This window comes from Archocentrus centrarchus, chromosome 5, assembly GCF_007364275.1.
Source record: "Archocentrus centrarchus isolate MPI-CPG fArcCen1 chromosome 5, fArcCen1, whole genome shotgun sequence".
Taxonomy (NCBI): Eukaryota; Metazoa; Chordata; class Actinopteri; order Cichliformes; family Cichlidae; genus Archocentrus; species Archocentrus centrarchus.
The window spans coordinates 11552911-11564544 of NC_044350.1; the positions used below are offsets into that span (position 1 = coordinate 11552911).

The following is an 11634-nucleotide window of genomic DNA, read 5'->3' on the forward strand; positions in this document are numbered from 1 at the left end:
TGCTCCCGAGGGATCAACTCAAAGCTAATTGCAAATGCCCAACCCCCCACACTCACTACTCCTCCATCTATCTATTCCTCACTCCCCATCCTGCCTGTCTTGGATGTAATGTCATATACTTCAGTAGGCAATCACCCATTATCAGCAGAGTCTCTGAGGGGAAGGCAAGCAAACTGTTCCATCCAGTCGCTGTTTGTTTCGTCTCCTGCAGGGACAATTGCCTGAGTCTATAGGAGTTAAAGAACCTAATTGGATATTACAGAGGCACAGGGCACCATCAAACTTGAGATATCTAATATTTATTTTTTTGATATGTTGTACTAAACACAGAACTTTAACACTATTAAAATCTAAATGGAACCTGTTCATAATCATCATAACAAGCATCGGACAAATAAAAAGCTTCAGTCTGCGTATTAATTATTTCCCCACGCATGAAAACAAATGACAAACACACAACTGCAAATAAATAGCTTCAGTTACAACAAATTACTCTAAACTCAAGAAGTCAGTGAAGAAGTCAGCTACACCTTAATCTGTACATTAGCCACAAGTATTGCACTCAATAGAAGACGACTGTGATGACTTGTGTGAAAATCCATTAGGATGATGTTAATGGTAAAAAATTAAAAATGCAGCTCCACAGTCAATCACACAGTCACTCCCTCATCATATATGTTAACGCTGCATTTATCACCTCACCTACTAGCTACACTGGTGACACTTCAAATGACCTACTGTGCTGTTTATGGAGTTTTCTACTTTTTGCAAGTTGTCTAAATACATGGCACTTTTTTTTTTTTTTTGCAAAATGTAAATTCTTTTTAGACTTGTGTGCACCTGTCTGAACCAAATGCTGCAGCAACACTGAGGCTCTATCGGGGTTAATGGGGATAAGCAATATTTTCTTATTGGCTCAGATTTTTATTTGGATTGTTAACTCTGATAAACAGTTCAGTTTAATTTTCTCTATCCAATGAAGGTTTAGTTGTTTTATGCTATAAATACAGTACTACTCCTGTATATTGTGCAATGCAAAGGTTCTTATCTTGACCTCCCATACTGTACATTTAGTTTTGTAGATCTGGCACCACTGCAAACTTTAAAAAAAAGTTTTTAAAAAATAAATAAAAAAATAAAATAGAGTCCTTTAGGAGGTAAACATTATACACCGATTCCCCAATCACATCAATATTTTAGAGTTGTTTCTGCTGCTTTTTGCAGACGTTCATTATCAACACATAAAACCATAAAAGAAATTGTCAGCCTTGACAGAAACACAGTCGCATATCTAAAAGATATTCAAAATGAGGCTCTTCACTGTGGCTGCACACAGTATTTGTAATTCCTTGAACAATAGACATTATTTTTTGTTACTATACACCGCAATGCAATGTAAAGTGCACACATACTTAGAAGTGAAGTGACTTCTTTCAGAGTCGATTATCATTCAAGCGACTGTTACCATCAACCACAAAAAAAAAAAAAAAAAAGATGATATCTGTAGAGTTCCGTAAATCTTCAGAGTAATGAAAACATTTTTTTTAAATAAAGAAAAACAATGCTCTTTCAGTACATTTAAACAACAAAGATCAAATCCTACTGAACTCGAAAATATTGAATGGCATAAAGCACTGAAAACACGCTGCTGCGTCTGACGCTACATGTACAGATTCTGTCCCCACATCAGATAAATTAGTTACATTGTTACTCAGGGAATATTAACACATTTCTTACTTTACAAAAAAAAAAAAAAATTTTAAAATAAAGACACAAAATAAAAAGCAAAAAAAAAAAAATAGAGGGAAAAGATAATAAGCAATATGGAGTCACTTCAACATCCTTCAGAAGCCAGTATGTGTGACCAAAACTACAACCCACCAGTGTATCACACACAGTTCTAAGCCCTTCTCTTTCTATTACTTTCCTAAGTGTATGTGAACTGTCACTGAGGGAGGCTAATGCAGACAAACACACATTAAGTACACGCTAACTCATGAGCTGACATTATCAGAATGGTTTCACTAGATTTACTGATATTACAGTACGTGAACCTAAATAAGATTAACTATGCTTTTTAACGCGTTACATCTCCTCGGCACAAGGATGTGCAAAGGGGTCAATAAAAACTCATAAATTATTTGCGCAGGCTGGTCAGCTGGGCACAGTGTTAACAGGCAACATGCATTTTTCAGCTTCTTTTAACTAAATATAAAACAATGGCCCAGTACAATCTTTGTGTTACAGATAAACATGTGAAATTAAAAAAGAAAAAAAATCTGGATCACTACCTTGGCGTAAGCGTTAGTGTTCTATCGGCAGCTTGATGGTTTAGCACTATGTTCCTAGGCTTAATCGGACACATCATTTTCACGTTTGACACATATATACACAGGAAGACAAAGCAGACTGGCTGAAAGAAAAAAAAGAAAAAAACAATGGCCACCACAGAGCTTCCAATCTCTTCTTGTCCTTTGTATACGACCACCGGTTATACACCAGGAGAAGAAGTCATCTCCTTAGATGGGCCACTGAGAAGGTATTCACAACCTGTCACCATTACACGTATTTGGCTGAGCTCCTATCATCTCATTTAACTGTTTTTCTTCTTCACCACTGTTGTACCACCACAGTCCTTTTAAGCCAGAACATCCACAAGCGAAGAGATGGAAGTCAAATGAAGGAGAAGCAAAAGTCACATGTTTCTCTTGGAGGTAATGTTTCTGCCATCAGTCGAGTCCCTTTTGAACCAACGCAGAAGTAAGATGCACAGATCCTACCATAGGAGGAACATGCACAGATATCGTACATATTCAATTTTAGCATTTATAAACCCTTGTTTTTCCCTTTGTGCCTTTGTCAGCCAGTAATTTTCTTCCTTGTTGCCACTCTGGTCAGTAGTTGGCCTCAATACATGTGCCAGGGAGGAGATTGTGAATCTGGGGTTAGTGCTACTGGATTTGACAGGCTGTGGAGGGAGCAGCCTGACAGCACATGCAGGTGGGATTGACCGCTTTTGGAGGGATCAGATCCAGGTCCTCATCGTCTGGAATCTCATCGAGCCGGTACCCGTCCTTCAGGAGCTGGATGTTCAGGTCCTGGTTGATCTGCTGTAAAAGCCAAAGAAATAACGCATCAGCAGTACTTCAGGACAATGCTGTCAAATCCCAAGAACAGGAAAAATCCTCTTAGTGCAATTGCTTACTAGAAATCTATAGTATAGATGAATATAGAAAAAAAAGAATTTTTGTAGTCCAAATAAATAAAAATACACAGAAAGCAGAAATAAAGTGGCGTACCATGAGGTCATTGATGTAATGGGTTGAGTCAAGAAGCAAAAACAAAAGAACATATTCTACACTAAGAGGAAGGAACGAAGAGGATCAAATAAATTTGGATGACAATTATAGAGAAGTCATTACAGGTGAGTGTGAGTATGAATGATCGGAGAAGCCAGTATACGTTTTTTTAAATGGACGCACATATACACAGACATCTGGTGTGACAAAGGAAGTATGTGATCACATGGCGGTTTTTGTGATGTCACCACAGGATGCTGTGAAACAATATAATATGCGTATAGATACCTGGTCCCTCAGACATCTCACCTCGGCTGAGGAATATCCTGATGAGGAGTATCTGGACATGTCGAAGTCATCATCACTGTAACACAGTAGATGTCAGCAGTTAGACACCAAAAATGGGGTCCTATGTATTAGTAAGTTGGAGTGATGGTCCAGATTAAAGCAGTAGGGGTTGCAGTTTTCTATGATGGCTCAAGAGTCTTAAGTAATGTATCCAACATTTCCCTTAATGCAACTCAGTCTATTGTTACTCCAGAACCTCAGAAGATATTATCCAACATAATGCATGTAGTTTTCACGATCCGAGCAGTACTTCTCTTCTGCTGAAAACTGTGATTAGTTAAAGCTGTTAGATTCAGCTGAAATCTAACACTTGAAGAGACACGCACATTGATTATAAAGTGCTGAAATTTCCAAGCTATTGGAACTTACATAAACATTTTTTTTCTATTTTTATCTTAAATTCTCTTGATTAGTCGAAGCTGTCTTAAATCGCTTATTACCGCCTGATGAGTATCACTCATCCATGATGAGGTATGTGTTCACAAGATTTGATCATCAGCATAATCAGCGCCTCTATAACTGCGCTACACTCAGCAGAGTCAGCGGTGGTTTTAGAGGACCAGAAACAATTAAAACATTCAAAGTACAACTGCTGATTACGTGTTTGATCAGCACTGCAGTGAGAAAAAGGAACAGAAATGATCTAAAAACATTCATTAGAATGCAAAACGGCATCTCTGGTAAATGGTCTGTGAGATGTGTCAAATGACGGTAATACGAGACAATCTGTATTAGGTTGTGTTACACTGCTGAGTGACACTGGACAGACAACAGCAGAGACATGGAGACGCATTTGATTGAGAGACTTTTAGTAACAATTACTGGACCATGTACGTGACAATGCAAAAATATGTCATTAAAAATGATTAGAAATAATATTTTTTGCAATTTTTGTTCAGTTATATATGAAGTTTAAGTATTTTGGATGGATGGATGGATGGATGGATGGATGGATGGATAGATAGATAGATAGATAAAGAGCATGTACATGAATCTAAAATGTGGACAATAAACAAATGGGTATCCTGTGAGACTGTGAGTCAGAGCAAGCTCACCAGAGAGAGTATATGATGCAATGCATAATGTAAGCTTTGTTGGCTGTCAGAGAGCTCACTTGACAAGAGAGTGTTTGCCACATGTAGCAACATAAAGGGGTGCAAAGGGTGGGGCTCATCTGTGTCAAATGCTGTCCTGCTGCCACAGGGTGGATGTGAGCGCTCTCTCTGAGCTGTTTTTGCCTGTCCAAATCCTCACCCCGCTATCCTCTAATCCAGAGCCCTGGGAGAGGCTTTGCCCCTTTTTAGGATACCGTCTGTTAGGGACTCTCTCAAGTTACTCTTTGGATTAATGTGCTGGCATGACAGAGAGAGGCCAACAAAAATACAAGTTCTACAAGCCAGTTTCTCTTTTTAGCTAATCGCCACTCTTCCTAAAATATACACAGATCTGTCTGTGAAAATATTTTTTGTGTTATACAGGTTGATGTGATCACATGTACAGTACTGACCTGTCTGTGTCCAGTGCTACCAGAGGCTTCTCATCTGGGCTCTGGTCTAAGGAGGAGTAGCCTTTGTTTGGCACCACCAGTCTATAAAAGAGAACAGAGAACAGCACACTTCTATATTAGAAGTAAACCAATGATGCATTATTACTGAAGCACCCATTACCTGCAATAGCTGCAAATGTAGAAGTCATAGAATAATAAAACAACAGCATATCATATTTGTCATATGTATGCCACCCATTCCCCCAAAATTGAGGCTAATCTGCAGCATTCAGACTGCAGGCAGTGCCAGATTATCTTTCTGCCTCAGAGAATCTGGGTTCAGACCAGTGGGTAGCCTTTCTTATTTTCACTAATCCAGCAGGGAGTGGGATTAAACAGATGAGACAGTTGTCAATACTGTGGATTGCACTTTGTTTACTCTCAGCAACTTGTATCAGCATTCCCACTCACAAAACATCAAATTTCCCTTCTCTAAGAAGCCTTATTGCATTCTGTTGTAGCATTAGGGAGTCTGATGGCATCCCAAACAGCCCTGCAGCAAATAAAACCATTTCAGAGGACACACGGTCCTCATGTTTTGCATTTCAGTTGCTTTGGGTTTCAGGCCTGAATGGAGAACTGAAGATGCAAAAACATATTGCTTGTGATGCTAATGAGTGCAAAGTGTAACATTTGTGGCTGAGCTGGTCAACATAACAGAGAAACAAACAGGCAGTGGAAGCTGCTACCTTGTCCTGGCATTCTTCTTGGGTTGTTGATTGACAGGACTTCCCACGGTGCCATTCTTCACCGATCCCTTCCTGGCGAGGTCCCTCTGTTTCTCTGGGCAACCACAGGATGTGAGGTCATCAGTAAATGCACCAATTAAGCTAAAAAAAAAAACTGGCAGTGTTTCTTGAATATTTACAAAAAAAAAGAAAAAATCAAGTTTCCTGCTTTCTTGTCAAAATCTTGTTATCCAAACGCAGTCTATATAGTACCGTATGCCACACTGTAGTGAGCCCAGGCAACTGTGTGGTGCAAAGTCATTTTAATATGCCATCTATTAGGACTGTCCCATAACAGCTGATTAAAGGGTCTTAGTCAGCCAAGTTTTGATTGGTTCTTTAGCCACAAAAAAAAGAAAAAAACTTCAAGGTCAACAAGAAGTGGCAACACAAACATCTTTCAGACAGCTGGTCCCTGTAGTTATTAAATAGTAAGCTGAGGTTAAGCTAAGCCAGACTACAATACTAAGGAACATAATTTCACTAACATACAATACACTTAAGAAATATCACATGTTGCCGGATGTTTATGCACTCATTTTGACCTTGTATGATATAGTAAATCAAACCCGCACACTGCAGTATCCCATGGCAAAGGTCATTGATTGCTAAATGATAAACGTGAAGACATGCCATGTATTGATTTGCCGTGTGTTGATTACGATACCTATCTGGACTTGCAGTGGTGAAGGCTTGTAGTTCAGGGCTACGCTCTCTCCCTTAGTGTCAGGTTCTGCCTCTGAGGTGGAAGATGCTGCTGGGTCCTAGGGAAAAAAAAAAACACACACACACACACACACACACACACACACACACACACACACACACACACACACACACACACACACACAAGACAAAGCTTATTAACTCTTTTAATCTCATATATATATTTATTAGCATTATGCTTCTTCTTATATGACAGGAATTTAACTCTTTACTGTTGAGGTATGTCAGACTGGACAAAATCCACTCAACTCATTCAGATAAGAGTGATCATCTGATTTATTGCTAACTAACAAAGCTGGCAAATCAGCCTGCTTTAGAACCTACTCGTGTAAAGCACCCTGGAAAGACTCCTGCAGGCTTCTATCGCTGCCTGGATTGCAGCATCAATAGGCTTGAGTGTTCAGCCTATGTTAGCGGCTCTCTCTTTCATGTGTGAGCAAGTGGTGATTGCATGGGGAGTTGGCTGTGGGAGAACAGAGGGGGCTGCTGTTGGAGCCAGATTGAGAGAGGGGAGCTAGGCCGCACTTGGCCTGCTCTTCTCACAGAGCTGCACTTTATTTTGATCCCACAGGCCTCTCCTTGTTGCACTGTGTGGGACTCAGTGGGCCACATGAACGAAGGCTACCAGGCATTTGGCTTTCCAAAACTTTGAACTCTCTCCAGAGAAATGGGTGTTATATTTAAAGGATGCTCCAAGCAATTAAATATCTCGAGCTGAAATTCGACACAAAGTTAAAAATTCATAACAGGGCTGAATCGAGTGTGCTCACTGCTTGAATATGCTTTAACAATTTAAAGTAAATCTGTAATGTTTGACTGATACTATGACACTTTAGGTCAGTTCTAAAAGATGAGTAGAGATGAACTATTCTCAGTGGGTCTTGTGGGAAAGCCATGAGCATTTAGCAGAGACAGTAAAAAGATTATTGTGCAAACCAGCTGCCTGTCGGAGACAACATGGTCGCCTGATGCTGCATTTTGCAATTGTTAAGAATGTAAAGCAGAACCGCACCAATATTTAATGGGTTTTTCCCTTTGCCAAAACTCCACCTCCCAATCAACTTTCATCATAGTCGGCCTGGAAATTTTTTGTATGGTCTTGCTGACAAAAAAACAGACAAACAGCATGTTGATCTCATGCCTTATAAAAATGTATGCATTTATACAAATGAAGGTTTTGCTCATGCAAAAATATATAAAGGTGCCAAATTTTAATTCAAATGCTTTGAAGTTAAATATCTGTTTGTAGGTGAAAAAAAAAAAATCAGTGTGGAATGACAAGTTTAGAGCTACAAGTTGGCTACAGCTGGTGCCAGACTGGATCAACTGTCAAGTCAAGTTTATTTATATGGCACATTTAAAACAATAGCTGCTGGCCAAAGTGCTGTACATCTAACAGAAAAGAAGCCTTTCACCTCAGGCTCAGGGACGAGACAGTCAGCTGTCCAGCATCCCCACGAGCCATTCAGGAGAGTCAAAGTGGGGCAAAACTACCTGTACTTATCACTTTGAATTGCTCTTATTGGATGGACATGTGGCTGTAATTAAATTTATTTATTAACATATTTATTTTTAAATATATTTTATATACACATTCAGATGTCATGATACGCAGTTACAATAATGGCCCCATTTTGTTTAAAAAGAAAAAAAAAAAAAAAAACACCAACAATATTCCCGGGTAAAACGTCATAAGCAAATCACTACGTGTTGGATAAAAAGCTGCTTTCAGCTACTCCCTTATTCACAAGGAGTCATCACAGCGGGTAGCTCCACATATTTGATTTAGCAGAGTTTTCATGCTGGATGCCCTTCCTGACGCAACCCCAAAGGGATCTGTGTCTCTTTTTGAGATCAAACTAGGGATCTTTTACTTGTTGGGCGAATGTGAAAACCAGTAGACGATGGAGCCGCCCACACTACATGTTAGAGTTATTTGGAATTTGTATCTAAGACCGAGCAGAAGGCAAATTTCTTTTACATGCATTTTCTGCAGCCAACCTTTAAAGCTGATCTTTTTCTCCACTTGTCAAAAAGAGCTCGGGATAAATTACCAGTGTGCCTTAATCCACCTTAATAGCCTCATCTTCATCTGGTGATGAAGCATTCTTCCCCCAACTGGAATAATTAATGAGAGCTGCAACATTGGATACAATACGCACACTGAAAAAAGGTTGTGAAATCACAGCACACAGATGAGGTATTCCCACCATAACAAGCACAAACATATTCTGTTCTGTGACAGGCCCTTCCCTCAGATCCTCAGGCTCACCCACCGGCTTTTCCTTCCGCTACAGAGAGATACCGTGATGATGTACGGTCACACCGCCTGTCAAATAAATCCTTTTGAAATTTTTCAGCGGAGCCACCAGTGAATAATCAGAGGGATTCGGTATTACGTTGTTTGTGACAGAATTTACTGCCACTTTTTTAAAATAGGACAGCACAATTACAGACGGCAAGTAGCAGGTACCCACAATAAACAAGTTGAAACGAGCCCTGGAATATGACAACACAGAACACAGTATATCAGGTAAATGGTTGGCCCAAATAATTTAATGTTTCTAAACCCAAATTAGAATTGAGCCATTTTGGGGTGCACTATGTGGCACTAAGCAATGAGATGAGATTAAGGCCAACTAGACCATTTAAAGCATGCAATAAGAGTATACAGATTCATTACCGTGTGCTGACTGCTGACAGCCAACACCAAAAAATTAAGGGCTGACCTATGACACTTAGGGCAACATATTAATATATATGTATTAGAATAAAACACGGCCCATCACCTTGACCTTCAGCATGCATTCACATACAAATTCACTCGCTCATGGTCACATACACACGAGATGTGTATATATCAGTTTTATCAATCTGTCCTCCTGCTGGCAACCTCTTTTCTGCCTGTGATGATGAAGAGCCACAAGGTTGCTGACACGGCATAAACACCAAGCGATTGGTAGGATTATGCATCGTGGCCATCCACTAGCCAATAGCAGCTAAGAATGATACATCAGGTGGCCTTTAAAAAGAACTGAATGCTTTCCTTATGCAAGACAGTGATGACTAGATTGCTGTCTCAGTGTGTTGCAGGGAAATCTGCCATAAATAGATGTAGCCCTACAGTAATCGCTGTCAGATGTTCTTGTGCTGAATAACATAAAAAGGGAAGCTCTCAGGATTTCTTTTTTACACTGAAGGAAAAAATATCATATAGAAAATGATTCAAACAGCACAAAGTTCTGTATAAATCCAATTTACTTGTGTGAAATTGAGTCCTGACAAAGAGGCAGGTGCCATGTGCATTCAAGCATCCCACTCACAATGAAGTTATTAGCATTAAAATGCACGGCCATATGTGCCACAGAGGCTGAGACAGCGAGCTGAACTGTAAAATATGGTACCCGCCCATAGTATTTTAAACTAACATCACCTTTTACAGTTAAAAGATGAAAATAAACACACTATGTGATTTCAGGCCACGTGCTGACCACTGAAACTGTATTGCACAGTCCAAGGAGACCTATCTCTGATTCGACCTCACGAAGAAATATAACTGGATGAAACATGAGAGCAGACTGATCTGATCAGATTTGATCTGATCTGAATACAGCAAGGCGAGTGCTGCTGCACAAAGCAAACTAGACTTTCTGTACCAAGGGAAGTATGTTCTTGTGTGATTTTTGAGTTTTAGCCTCAGGGTTAGTAAAGCCTGGGACAGCATGGATATAATATGAACATTAAGACTTGGAGCTCTGCTTTTGCCTAAACCCCTAAGGCAAACGCTTTAAAAAATAAATAAATAAATAAATAAGGGAGCAGCTGGTTGAGGTTGCTTTGTTTCACATTTGAAGAATAAGGCTGCTGTGTTAGGAGGATCACTGGGCAGTGATATACTGCTGAAATAAAAGCTCTTAAAAATTCAAGTAAAATTCACTGCAGGGAATGAGGTCAGTGGTTCAATTTATCAATAGAGCCTTTGACCTATTTCAAATCTAGAGAAAAAAGAACATTATAAGCAGAAAGAAACATTAATGTCACGAGTTGCTGGTGTTGAAATATATCTATTTAAAATTTTCTGCTAAGTCTGAAACTTGTCTGAGGGTGACAGATGCAAGAAAGGGGCCTACTCGGGCCAACTATAACCACCTCAGTCCGCAGTACGGGTATGGACACAGAGCTTCAATTCACGCGATCATTTGGACTCACCCATCCCGACTCAAACAAGACGTCACCAAATGACGAAATGTAAAAAGAGCGAGCTGTGTCAGCTATTGATGTAAACAAGCGCAAACTGACGTGGATTTGAGAGAATCACGATTCTACTATAATACTATGATAGAAAAAAAAAAGTAACGGGCTTGTTCAACTATCACAATGTAAAGCTAATATAATTACATTACAGATAAAGCAATAAACGCTTTCCTTTCCAGCTATAGATGGTGGATTTACACCCATCCCACAGAGCCAGCCAGCCTGTCCCAAAGCTCCAAATTGTTATCGGCTAGCCCAGGGGCAGATTACGTGACGGCTCTCAGTATAAAAGCACACAGGCGACAGTAAAACGTTGCCTTTTGCCTACATTAAAAACTGATTTGCATGCGTTTTTTTTTTCTCGTCTCTTACCAGAGGCTGTGTCTCTCCGTTAACTGGAGGCACTTGGAACCTGTCGATTTCTTCCATCATTTTGCCGAAGCGTTGCAGAAAACGATGCGGCGATTTAAGCTAAACGTCGAATTTACACGAACTATCCCAGGTTTGTGACGGTCTGTTGTCGGCATCCTTCGTTAATCAGCATGACAGCAGCTCGTTTTCTTCCATCCTGACAGAGGTGACTCGACAGCAAAACAGCAGTACCGCCCCACTTCCGGGTCTATAAATTATTCATGGCAAAAAAAAAAAAAATCCGTCCAATCGCAGAGAAGATCCGCACTGGGAGCGACGCCGCGAACCAAATTCGCTTATTTCAATTAGAATATCGAAAAGA

At 39.9% G+C, this 11634-nt stretch overlaps 1 protein-coding gene across 2 annotated transcripts; it reads right to left on the reverse strand.

Moving 5' to 3' along the window:
* Window positions 1-280: 280 nt before the first annotated feature.
* fam219aa (family with sequence similarity 219 member Aa) lies at window positions 281-11516 on the reverse strand. 2 transcript variants are annotated; one of them, XM_030730082.1, is made up of 6 exons: window positions 11274-11516; window positions 6589-6685; window positions 5883-5976; window positions 5155-5235; window positions 3609-3663; window positions 281-3110 (listed from the first exon to the last, which is right to left on the reverse strand). In XM_030730082.1, exons 1-6 carry the CDS (start codon window positions 11331-11333, stop codon window positions 2952-2954), a joined length of 546 nt encoding a protein of 181 aa, XP_030585942.1. In that variant the 5' UTR covers window positions 11334-11516; the 3' UTR covers window positions 281-2951. The 2 variants fall into 2 exon arrangements, with proteins under 2 accessions (XP_030585942.1, XP_030585941.1); XM_030730081.1 differs by having other exon boundaries at window positions 3588-3663.
* Window positions 11517-11634: the final 118 nt, after the last annotated feature.

Bases quoted from the DNA above. Each gene is read 5' to 3' on its own strand.
- fam219aa (XM_030730081.1), bottom strand. From the start codon at position 11,333: ATGATGGAAGAAATCGACAGGTTCCAAGTGCCTCCAGTTAACGGAGAG. The intron at 5,236-5,882 runs GTAGCAGCTTCC...TCTCTTTTATAG, and splicing joins AAGAAGAATGCCAGGACAAG to ACTGGTGGTGCCAAACAAAG. The intron at 3,111-3,587 runs GTATCTATACGC...TGGCTTTTACAG, and splicing joins TGAGATGTCTGAGGGACCAG to CAGATCAACCAGGACCTGAA.